General features: G+C 42.2%; 1 protein-coding gene across 2 annotated transcripts in view; it reads right to left on the reverse strand.

Annotated features, from left to right (window-relative positions):
* Positions 1-13,419, reverse strand: part of RAD51C (RAD51 paralog C) — a 39,430-nt gene that overhangs the window by 7,837 nt on the left and 18,174 nt on the right. For both annotated transcript variants that reach the window (XM_080679846.1, XM_080679845.1), the window contains exons 5-6: positions 9,281-9,412; positions 425-491 (exon numbers count right to left, since the gene is read on the reverse strand). In XM_080679846.1, the coding sequence (XP_080535972.1) occupies positions 425-491; positions 9,281-9,412 (199 nt within the window). The remainder of the gene's footprint in view (positions 1-424; positions 492-9,280; positions 9,413-13,419) is intronic.

The raw sequence follows: 13,419 nt of genomic DNA on the forward strand, positions 1-13,419 counted from the left end.
AGAAACTCTGACAGACTATTCTTAAAGATTTTAGTATAAATAAATCTTGAAGCATTATATTCTAACAAGACCATGACTGAGGTTAAAAACAAAATAAATCTATTCAGTGCAGTGTAATTTGTATTTGAATGGATTCACCCTTACTCCTAAGACTGTGAGTTTTCTGAAGGCAAGAATCATCAAATGAATATTATAAGTTTAGTACCTGACACAACAGTTTCTATATAGTAGATGCTAAATTAATGTTTGTTAACTGAAAAGATGAGTCAATATCTAAGGGCAGAGTGCTCTGTGCTAAGATTTTTCAGTGAATAAGACACATACAGTCTCTGCTTTCATGGAGTTTACAGTACTCAATAAGCATCAAATTAAAGAAGTACAGAAGATGTGTTTAACTGAAAATGTTTATTGGATTATTACCCACCCAACGCTGGTATCAGCATGGCCTGATTTTTATCAATCTTAGTTGTCATCTGATTAGTTAAAATTACCTACAAAAACAAAATGTGAGAAAATTAGATGAGTCTCCCCTAAAACTTATCAAGTACATAGTCTTGTGATTTTAGTATTCTGAATATAATCTAAAGAAATACTATTTAGGTAATGGAAACCTTTCTGATAATATTTTTAAAACTTACCCATAAAAATGAATAGTTATCAGAAAACATGTCTACTGAACATAAAACTTTTTTTTAAACAAACAAGAACAAAGAAGTTCTTTGTTGTGAAAATGGAAGAATCTATCTATCTATCTATATATATATAAAAGCATAATATGCAAATCAACCTGACGGCAGAACAACCAGTTGCTATGATGCACACTGACCACCAAGAGGCAGATGCTCAATGAAGGAGCTGCCCCTGGTGGCCAGTGCGCTCCCACAGCAGGAGCACCGCTCAGCCAGAAGCGGGGCTCACGGCTGGTAAGTGCAGTGGCAGTGGCGCTGGCGGGAGCCTCTCCCGCCTCCACGGCAGCGCTAAGGAGCAGCAAGCCAAGTGGCAAGGAGCAGGTATGTGGTTAGAAGCAAGGGGTCCCGGAGTGCAACAGGGTGCAGGCCAGGCTGAGAGACCTCCCACCCTGCCCCTGCCCGAATTTCATGCAACAGGCCTCTAGTAAAGATATAATGGATAATAACACATAAAGGCCTAAAGAGAGCATGAACAAAAACGTCATAAATGTGAGAATCAGGAAAATCTAAGCTTTTAAATTTAAGTTTTGTATAAGCCAATAGGAACAACCAGTCCAATAGCAGTAATAAACATTTTTGAGTACCTAATACATGCCAGAAACCATACTAAGTGCTTTACCTTCATTATCTTATCTAATCTCAACTACTCTATGAATGAGGTACTATTATTGTTACTAGAGGCCCGGTGCACGAAATTTGTGCAAGGGGGCGGGGGGTCCCTCAGCCCATCCTCCAACGATGCCAGCGACCTGCGCCCTGGCCAGCCTCTGGCCAAGGGCCCACCCGCCCACCCTCCCTCCCTCCTTCCTTCCGTGGGCCGGGGCACATGGAACACTGGGGCTCGTTGCCGGGGCAACACCACCAGCATCCAGCGCCCCAGCTGCTATGGGCGCTGCCATCTTTGTGATGGAGTGACAGTTAATTTGCATATTACCCTTTTATTAGATAGGATTATCCCAGTTTAACAAATAATAAATCAAAAGCTTAAAAAAATTGAGTCTATGCTCTTTAGCACTGTGGCCTCTCTGGAATATATTTATTCAAAAGAATATAAAGTTCTTAATAACTCAATGCTTACATTTTTAGGAAAGAAACAAATACAGAATTATGACTTATGATTTTACAGAAATAAAAAAACCAAGGCAAAGAATTATGAGAAGAGACCTAAAGTCAAAGAATGTACAGTAAAAGTAGAAGAACTGCAGGAAAATAAAACACAGTAATCAGATCAAATAACCCCAAATTGTGACACTAGTCTACTAATAATAAATACAGATGTACTTTAATCACAGGTGGCACTAAAGACTAAAACTATTGCTAATTTTTTTTTTATTACATAGTGGCCTATAGAAAAAAAATCCCATGTTATGAAAGTAGTAACTTTAAAGTAGGGAAAATGAATGTTTTTAAAGCTGATTTAGTACAGTAAAAGTCAATTTATCTGGCACATTTTTATCCAAAATTCTCCAGAAATGGTTATTTTAAATATTCTTCCAATACAGGTCTTCCCCCTAGATATAAGATTGATACTACTGCAAGCTGAAACTGATACAGAACTTCTATGAAAAGCAATGAGAAAAGGGATCTACTCTGAAAAAGTCATGTTTCATTAAAAAAATTGAGACAGAATAGGCTGTTTGGTAATACCCTAAAATTTTTGTTTATCTACAAAGGAAGTATCTGTGATCCAGCTAGATCTCAGTTAGGAACCAACTGTATGATATGACTTTCTTCTAGTTCTTCTTCCTTTAAGTGCCATAGTGGCTTCCCCATGTGTTTCAGGCCAGGAATATTAGAACAAGTTATGCAGAAACTGAAATTGGTAATTAACTGAAATATATGACTGGTAATTGGTAATTAACTGAAATTGGTAATTAACTGAAATATATCCCCAACATGCTAAATAATATATAAATACCCTTTACTATGCATACTACCAAGTGTTTAAGCTCTAGCAACTGAGGTAATTAGTTATACCAACACTTTTTTATACAAATAGCTTTTTAAAATTACATTATAAAACTAGAAATTCAGTTCTTCAGTAGCACTAGACATATTTCAAGTGCTCAATAGCCATACAAGTACTGTATTAAACTGAACATTTTCATCTTTGCAGAAAGTTAAATCAGATAAGTTTAGGGAGTAGTTTATCCAATAAATTATCTTGAGAAAAATATAAATAAACATACTGCTTACCAGCTTTTCAACATCTCAAAATTAGAATTTGCACTACTAGCAAATATCCTATATAATAAAGAGATAATATGGAAATTGGCCACCACACCCTTGCACAAGATGGTTGCCCCCATGTGGTCACAAGATGGCCGCCACAAGATGGCCAGCAGGGGAGGGCAGTTAGGGGCAAGCAGGCCAGCAGGGGAGGGCAGTTGGGGGCGACCAGGCCAGCAGGGGAGGGCAGTTGGGGGCAACCAGGCCTGCAGGGGAGGGCAGTTAGGGGTGACCTGGCCAGCAGGGGAGGGCCATTGGTGGGGGCCAGGCCTGCAGGAGAGGGCAGTTGGGGGTGACCAGGCCAGCATGGGAGGGCAGTTGGGGGCAATCGGGCTAGCAGGAGAGCAGTTAGGTGTCAGGCTGGCAGCAGAGTGGTTAGGGGGTGATCAGGCTGGCAGGCAGAAGCAATTAGGGGCAATCAGGCAGGCAGGCAGGCAGGCAAGCAGTTGGGAGCCAGCAGTCCCATATTGTGAGAGGGATGTTGGACATTCCCCGAGGGGTCCCATATTGGAGAGGGACATCCCCCCCCCCCCCCGGCAGTGCACAAATTTCATGCACCAGGCCTCTAGTTTATAAAATAATTACACTACTTCTGCAAAAATGCTGGATTTACCAGGATCCAAATGAAAATTATTTAGCCGGTTTAGCTCCATGGAGAGAGCATGACCCTGTGGACTGAAGGGTCCTGCGTTTGATTCTGGCCAAGGTCACATGCCTGGGTTGCAGGTGCGATCCCCAGTTGGGGACAGCCAATAAATGATTCTCTCTCATCATTGATGTTTCTCTCTCCCTCTCTCTGTTCCTCTCTGAAATCAATAAATATATATATATATATAAAAAGAATGAATCTTCAAAATAGTGAAGTAACAATCACTTTGAATTTAACTTCATTGCTTTAAAAATACTTCTGCTACCCAAACGTCCTTCAATGGATGGAAAGATAAATAAAATGTAGTATACATTGAGAAAATACAAAAACATTCGATCATAAAAAGGATACTGATACATGCTACAACATGAATGAATCTTAAAAACATTATGCTAAATGAAAGAAGCCAGACAGAAAAGACCACATACTGCATGATTCTACTTATCTATATACTAGGGGCCCAGTGCACGAATTTGTGCACCTTGAAAGGAACTACGGACCACGAGGCTGCGGTAGGAACAGGAGCGGGTCTCAGCCCATCCTCTGCGCCCCCGCCCGGCCCCTCCGCCGTGGCCCCCGGTCCCGTCTGCTGGCAGCCCTGCTCCCGCTGCCACCGCTCCCACATGCTGACGGAGCCGGCCCCACTCATACCTGCTGATGGTGCAGAGTGATTGGGGCCAGCACTGTCTGTGGGTGTGAGTGGCAGCTGCTGCCCCGATCACCCCTCAGGAAGAGGGGGAGACGAAGAAGCCCTCAGGGGCGATCAGGGCCGGCAGCTGCCACTTGCACCCGCTGATGGCGCTAAGCGATCAGGACCGGCACCGGGCACCAGCAGTGGGTGCAAGTGGGACCAGCGCCGGCAGTGGGTGCGAGCAGTGGCTCCGGCACCAGAAGCAGGTGCAAGTGGGGCTATCGCTGGCAGAGGGTGCGAGAGGTGGTTGCCAGCCCTTATCTCCCCTCAGGAACAGGGTGAGGTGGAGAAGCTCTGAGCTGCAATTGGGGCCGGCAGCTACCACTCACACCTGCTGACAGAGCCAAACAATCGGGGCTCGCACCAGCAGCGGGTGCAAGTGCGGCCGGCACTGGCAGCAGGTGCAAGCGCCTGGCAGGACCGTGGCACACAGGAGCAAAGAATTTTCAGTAACCACCAGAGGCTCGCCCCGATGACAGCGACTGGCGCCCCACCTTGGTCAGGCACCCCCGCTCACCTGTTCCACCATCCTGCTACGGCTGACACCCGCCATGTTCCACACACGCCCTCTGGTGGAGAGTGCACATCACAGTGACCGGTTGTTCTGCCATTCAGTTTATTTGCATATTAGCCTTTTATTATCTATAATAATAAAAGCATAATATGCTAATTAGACCAGGCATCCTTCTGGATGACCTTCTGGACGAAGCCGGGGCTGCAAGGAAAGCCCAGGTCCCAGGTGCCAGAGGGAAGCCGGTGCTGGCAGCCAGGGGAAGGAAGGCCTACTCTTGCTCGAATTTTGCGCATCAGGACTCTAGTATAGGATATAAAACCCTAGGTAACCATTACAACCAAATGACTGGAACGACCGGTCGACCAGTCGCTATGATGCACACTGACCACCAGGGGGCAGATTCTCAATGCAGGAGCTGCCCCTGGTGGTCAGTGCACTCCCACAGCCAACCTCCTTTGGCCCTTCCCCCCAGCCAGCCCACCTCATGGTCCCCCCACCCCCCCGCGCTGGGCCAGCCGGCCGACCTTCCAGGGTCCCTCCCCTCAGCCAGCCGACTTCCCGGGGCTCCTCCCCCCGGCCAGCCAGCCCCCCAGTAGGCCTCAATCGCCAGCCAGGCCAAGGAACCCCACCCATGCACAAATTCACGCATCGGGCCTCTAGTAGAAAATATCGAGAGAAAACAAATATATAGAGACAAAAAGTACACTAGTGGTTGTTAGGAGCTAAAGGGAGGTTGCAATGTGGAGTGACAGCTAATGGATAAGGAATTTCTTTTCTTTTTTTTTTTTTAATATATTTTATTGATTTTTTACAGAGAGGAAGGGAGAGGGAGTTAGAAACATCGATGAGAGACAAAGATCCGATCAGCTGCCTCCTGAACACCCCCCACTGGGGATGTCCCCGCAACAGAGGTACATGCCCTTGACCGGAATCAAACCTGGGATCCTACAGTCTGCAGGCCGACGCTCTATCCACTGAGCCAAACGGGTCAGGGCAGGAATTTCTTTTTAAGATAATGAAAATGTTCCAAAATCAGATAGTAATGATGCTTGCAAAACTCTGAATATACTAAATCCACTGAATTGTACACTTTAAAGGGGTGAATTTTATGGTACGTTAATTGTATCTTAATGAAACTGTCAAATAAGCATTTCTGCTAAAAATCAAATAATGCATTTCTAAAAGGATTCTCTTGCCTGGTTGGCATGGTTCAGTGGTTGAGTGTTGACCGATGAACCAAGAGGTCACGGTTCGATTCCTGGTCAGGGCACATGCCCAGGTTGCAGGCTTGATCCCTAGTGTGGGGCGTGCAAGAGCAGCCGATCAATGATTCTTTCTCATCATTGATGTTTCTATCTCTCTCTCCCTCTCTCTTCCTTTCTGAAATCAATAAAAATATATTTAAAAAATAAAAAAGTAAAAGAACTCTCTCCACATCAGCATGGCAAAGATTTAAAAGACTCAAAGTTGGTAAAAATATGGAAAAACAAGAATTCCCATTCATTGCTGAAGACAACATACTTTGGAACACATTTTCTGAGGATAATTTGATAATATATATCAAAATGTTTAAAACAGATATCCCTTTGGCTTAATACTTTCAGAAATAACTGGATGAATGGACAAAGAAGTATATGTAAAGTTGTTAATTGCAGTGTTTTAAATTATGAAAAACTGGAGTCAACTTTAATCAATAGGAAATTAGTTAAAAAAAACTTCTATAATCATACAACAAAATACTATGTAGCTAAGGTAAAGTAAACTTAACTAGTAACTAGAGGCCCACCCAGTGCATGAATTTGTGCACCAGTGGGGTCCCTCAGCCTGGCCTGCAGGATCGGACCAAAACCGGCTCTCCGACATCCCCCGAGGGGTCCCAGATTGCGAGAGGGCGCAGGCCAGGCCAAAGGACCCCACGGGTGCACAATCGGGGCCAGGGAGGGACGCAGGAGGTTGACCAGCCAGGGAGGGACCACAGAGGGGCTCCAGGCCGTGTTTGGCCCGTCTTGCTCAGTCCCAATGGGCCAGACCCCTACAGCAAGCTAACCTACAGGTCGGAGCGTCTACCCCCTGGTGGTCAGTGCATGTCATAGCGACTGGTCAACCAGTCAACTGTCTTCCCCCTGGTGACCAAGTGCACATCATAGTGAGTGGTTGAGCGGCCTTAGCATATCATTAGCATATTACACTTTGATTGAACGGACAAGCGGATGACTGGACACCTAGCATATTAGGCTTTTTTTTTTTTAATATATTTTATTGATTTTTTACAGAGAGGAAGGGAGAGGGATAGAGAGTTAGAAACATCCATGAGAGAGAAACATCCATCAGCTGCCTCCTGCACACCTCCCACTGGGGATGTGCCCGCAACCAAGGTACATGCCCTTGACCGGAATCGAACCTGGGACCCCTGACTCCGCAGGCCGACGCTCTATCCACTGAGCCAAACCAGTTAGGGCCATATTAGGCTTTTATTATATAGGATATATATGGAAAGATGTTTGCAATATATTTAGTGAACAAAATATTGCTTTGCATAATAGTATGCATAATATGGTCTTACTTTGAAACATGTTTATATATGCATAGAATAAGTTTGGAAAAATATGTACAGCAACTCAACAATAATCATTTCTGAGTAATAGATAATATAATTGTTTACATTTTGATGACTTATAATTTTTTATACTAAGCACATAACTTAAAATTGTAAGATGTATTTATTATCGAAGGTCAGACATGCCTCTATACTTGCTAACCAGAAAATTAAAAGTCAAGCAAAAAAGAATTTATAAAGTAAGAGAGTAAAGTATGCCCTGAACCTCCCAAAAATCTTAGCTCTAGAAGTAACCACTGTTAATGTTTTGGTCCTTTCAGTATTTTTCTTCATAGATATAAATGCTCATATATAATTTTTATTTTTCTCAAAAGTGGGATCCATTAAATATATTATTATACCACTTGAATTTTTTCACTTAACCATATATATGGATATCTTGTTTCATGTGAGTTTGCAAATGTTTATATTACTTAAATACTGCATAGTTTTTCGTGTTATTTGCATTACTTTTTAAATATTTTTTATAATTTTTTAATATGTCCTTTTTTATTGACCTGAGAGATAGAGAGAAAGGAAGGGAGAGGGAGAGAAACAGAAAAATCGATGTGAGAGGGTCACTTTGATTGGCCGCCTCCTACATCTTCAAGCCCAAAACCCAGGGATGTGCCCTGACTGGGAAGTGAACCAGCTGGGACCACTTGGTGTATGGGAAAACACTCAACCAACTGAGCCACATCAGCCAGGGCTGCATTACTTTTTTTAATCAGAAGAGATATAGGCTATTTTTTTTTAAATATATTTTATTGATGTTTTACAGAGAGGAAAGGAGAGGGATAGAGAGTTACAAACATGGATGAGAGAGAAACAATCGACCAGCTGCCTCCTGCACACTCCCCACTGGGTATGTGCCCGCAACCAAGGTACATGCCCTTGACCGGAATCGAACCAGGGACCCCTGAGTTCGCAGACCAACGCTCTATCCACTGAGCCAAACCGGTCAGGGCGATATAGGCTATTTTTGTTAAAAACAAACAAAAACCTAAGGAACTATGGCAGCTCATTAGTCTTGAGTGCCCCCTAGTGGGTGCTCTTCATATCCACCCTAGTGGGGGGATATTAACAGAATGCATAAAATTACGTACAAATTAATGGGAAAAAATAATTCAAAGACAGGATACTATGCTTTTCAGTATATGGCAAAAAAATCTAATAGCTCAAAAGAAAAGATGTACGTTTTGAAATTATTTTATCAAGGAATTCTTTATTTACTTATGATATATTACAGGCATGTGCTAAGTACTCAGGTTAAAGATAAAAAAATCAAGTTAAGCAGTTTGACCTCTCATGTCCCTCACATATAAGTGTGTATATTTGTGTCAGTGGTGGAATAGTGTTGCAGAATGGAAAACGCAATAAAAGAAGTTTTATGACAAACGCAATAAAAAGAGGTTTTTAACTCACTCCTTTTTTTATCTCTTCACCTTTGAACTTATCTTTACCTTTCTCCTCACATTTCAAATCTAAGAGTTACCTCCACCTCCAAACATCTTGGCTCTTTACAAAATGTCATTTTCCTATCCATCTGAGTCTGTGATTATACATTATGTAATAATCAAAGACTCAAATTAAAAGAAAAATGGGAATGTTGGAAAAGCTTACCTAAAACACATCAAGTATATTTAGACAAAGAAAACACTGCAATTACCAAAGTTCATTTTTAAAATATGGCATCTTAATTATGGTTATTCTTTTCCAGGAAAATCGGTAACACTTATGACTGGAATTAATTTTTATAATAACCAAGCCAAAACAAAACTACATTTAAAACTATGTGTACATTAATATGTCCTTTTTTATTGACCTGAGAAATTCTATGCTACTTGTAGACATTAATATTTGATACAATCTTCTTAACTATTATAGAATTCTCTTAACTAATTATACTTACAGCTAATCTGTGATTATTTGCAAGGCTGATCATTTGCTGGGCTAGGCCATTTAGTAATCGAGTTCGAAGGGATAAGTCATCAAAGTCATGACGAAAAGGAAAAGCAATACCATCCACTATCACTAATCGAACCTAAATACAGAAGAAATAATGACATTAGGTTTGGTATTAAAAATAAAATTGATATTAAAAAAAGCACAGCCCATTGCATAAAAAAACCTTAAAATCCAGTGTTCTATTCCCAACTTTACAAAGGCTTTATTTTGGATATATCTATTCATCCAATGTTTTTTTGTTTTTTTAATCTTCACCCGAGGATATTTTTCCATTGATTTCAGAGAGAGTGGAAGAGAGAGAGAAAGAGAGAAATATCGATGTGAAACACATCGATTGGTTGCCCCTTGCACGCCCCTGACCAGGGCCAGGGCCAGGGCCGGGGCTGGGGAGGAGCCTGCAACAAAGGTACATGCCTTTGACCAAAATCAAATCCAGGACCCTTTGATCCACAAGCCAACCAAACCAGCTAGGGCATCCAATGCTTTTTTAAAAAATGTTTGTATTGATTTCAGAGAGGAAGGGAGAAAGAGAGATAGAAACATCAATGATGAGAGACAATCATCGATCGGCCACCTACTGAGGATCAAGCCCTTCAACACAACCATGTGCCCTGACTGGGAATCAAACTGTGACCTACCTCCTGGTTCAGGTTGATATTCAACCACTGATACACACCAGCTGGGCCAATTCCCTTTTTATTTTTTTAAATCCTCATCCAAGGATATGTTTATTGATTTTAGGGAGAGAGAGAGAGGAGGGGGGGGGGGAGGAAGGAAGGAAGGAAGGAAGGAAGGAAGGAAGGAAGGAAGGAAGGAAGGAAGGAAAGGAGGGAGAAGAAACAACGAAAGGTTGCCTCCTGCAGGCACCCTGACCAGGATTGAACCCAAAACCTACATATGTGCCCTGACTGGGAATTGAACCAGCAACCTTTTTTGTGTATAGGATGCCACTCCAACGAACTGGGCCACCTGGCTAGGGTAATTCATCCAATACTTTTGTATTAATTACCAGAAGTTAAAATGTACTCTGGTTTGATAATTTATACACTTAAAAAAGTAATTCAGCAGCCCTAACCGGTTTGGCTCAGCGGATAGAGCGTCGGCCTGTGGACTGAAGGGTCCCAGGTTCAATTCCGGTCAAGGGCATGTACCTTGGTTATGGACACATCCCCAGTAGGGGGTGTGCAGGAGGCAGCTGATCGATGTTTCTCTCTCATCGATGTTTCTGACTCTCTATCCCTCTCCCTTCCTCTCTGTAAAAAATCAATAAAATATATATATTTTTTTAAAAAAGTAATTCAGCAGAAAGAAAAAAAAACACTTACAATTTTCTTATCAGTTGCCAATACACATTGTGTTTTACAGGGATATTTTATTGACAAAAAGCACTTTTGAAGTCTTAAACAAATTTCTCAGTTAATTACATTAGTTTTTATCTTCAGGATTCCTTCTATGTTAAAACTCTTCAAATATTAAATTATCACACTTTCTTCAAAAACTTAATGTATACTTTTCCCCCTTAATTTTAAACATACTGTAGGGCAACTAATCACTACAGAATCTGTTATAATACAGAATTTCAGCATGAGGTAATTCTGTCTTAAATTATAATCAAGAAGGTTTACTTATAGATGATAAACATTTTCATGACAGTTTCAATTCTAATATAATCCAAATAATGGCACCTACAGTGAAGTTAGAGTAAACAAATGAAAAAACTATAAGATCTTTTTTCTATCTAATAAGAATCAGGCTAGGGAGAAACCAAGATGGCGGTATAGGTAAACACCTAAACTGCTGCCTCACACAACAATTTCAAAACTACAACTAAAAGACAAAACAGACACCATCCAGAACCACAGGAAGGCTGGCTGGGTGGAAATTCCACAACTAGAAGGAAAGAGAAAAGCACATTGAGACTCCGAGGAGCTGCAAAAGGCTGAGGTACGGAGGCGCGCGCACGTGGAGAGAACTGGCGGCTGAGGGCATGGCCAGCTTTCTCAAGCAGGAGGGAGACAGAAGCTCCCGACTGCGCTGAACTCCAGTTCTGGGAGAGACCCTGGGATCCCAGATTCATTCGGGGGGAATCTGGACTGTCAGGAAAATAGAAAAGCACACTGAGACTCAGGGGAGCTGCGGAAAGTAGAGGTGCGGAGGCGTGCAAGTGCAGAGAGGACTGATTGCTTAGTGCACAGCTGGCTTTCTCAAGCGGGAGGGAGACGGAAGCTCCCAACTGCGCTGAACTCCATTTCCGGGCGAGACTCTGGGAACCCAGACTCATTAGGGGGAATCTGGACTGTCTGGCAGTGGGCGAAACTTGAGGGCGGCTTTCTCTCAGAGGAGCTTGCAGCAATTACCGAGGAACACTGAGACCCAGGGGCCTCATAGGGCAGAGCTGATGGGAAGCCAAGGCTGTCTGCTCCGCCCTGAGACTCTGCCCCATCCAAGCTGAGCACAGAGGCTTTTGCAATTTTGCAAGTCTTGTCTCATAAGGTTGTCTCCAGCACAGAAGGTCTCCCAGCGTAGACACAGCTGATCCTCACAGCCAATTGGCCTGGAGGTCAATTCCTCCCAGTGACACCAACAACAATCAAGACTTAACTACAACAAGGTTGTGCACACAGTCCACAAAGGGGTGCACCAAGAGTGTCCACCTCAGGTAACTGGGGAGGCTGAGCCACTGGGCCCTATAGGACACCTAGCACACAAAGCTACTCTACCAACTCAGGGAAGAAGCGAAAATGCGGAAACAAAGAAACAGATCACAGCCGAAACCGGTTTGGCTCAGTGGATAGAGCGTCGGCCTGCGGACTGAAAGGTCCCAGGTTCGATTCCGGTCAAGGGCATGTCCCCAGTGGGGGGTGTGCAGGAGGCAGCTGATCGATGTTTCTCTCTCATCGATGTTTCTAACTCTCTATCTCTCTCCCTTCCTCTCTGTAAAAAATCAATAAAATATAGAAAAAATAAAAAAGAAACAGAAACAGATCACAAATGAAAGAAATGGAGGAAAGCAAATGACTGGATATAGAGTTCAAAACCACGGTTATAAGGTTTTTCAAGAATTTCTTAGAAAAGGCCGATAAATTTAGTGAGACCCTCGAGGATATGAGTGAGGACCTTGAGGATATGAAAAAGGACCACCTAGAAATTAAACACACACTGACTGAAATAAAAAATATTATACAGAGATCTAACAGCAGACTAGAGGACCGCAAGAATCAAGTCAAAGATTTGAAATACAAAGAAGCAAAAAACACTCAACCGGAAAAAGAATAAAGAAAAAAGAATACAAAAATTTAAAGATAGTTTAAGGAGCCTCTGGAACAACCTCAAGCGTACCAACATCAGAATTATGGGGGTGCCAGAAGAAGAGAGAGAGCAAGATATTGAAAACCTATTTGAAGAAATAATGACCTAAAACTTCCCCCACCTGGTGAAAGAAATAGACTTACAAGTCCAGGAAGCGCACAGAACCCCAGACAAAAGGAATCCAAAGAGGACCACACCAAGACACACCATAATTAAAATTCCAAGAGCAAAAGACAAAGAGAGAATATTAAAAGCAGCAAGAGAAAAACAGTTAATTACCTACAAGGGAGCACCCATACGATTGTCAGCTGATTTCTCAACAGAAACTATGCAGGCCAGACGGGAGTGGCAAGAAATATTCAAAGTGATGAATAGCAAGAACCTACAACCAAGATTACTCTACCCAGCAAAGCTATCATTCAGAATTGAAGGGCAGATAAAGAGCTTCACAGATAAGAAAAAGCTAAAGGAGTTCATCACCACCAAACTAGTATTGTATGAAATGCTGAAAGGTATTTTTTAAGAAGAGGAAGAAGAAGAAAAAGGTAAAGATAAAAATTATGAACAACAAATACATATCTATCAACAAGTGAATCTAAAAATCAAGTGAATTAAAAATCTGAGGAACAGAAAGAAAAATAAGAATTAGGCTAAAAAGAGGCTTTTATGAAGCAATGTACAAGCCATTTTCATAGCTTTTATTTAGAGTATTAATTTATTCATCCAGCAAATATTTATTGACACCTACTATATGCTAGTCACTGTTACAGGCAC

Source organism: Plecotus auritus, assembly GCF_963455305.1.
Source record: "Plecotus auritus genome assembly, chromosome: 7".
NCBI lineage: Eukaryota > Metazoa > Chordata > Mammalia > Chiroptera > Vespertilionidae > Plecotus > Plecotus auritus.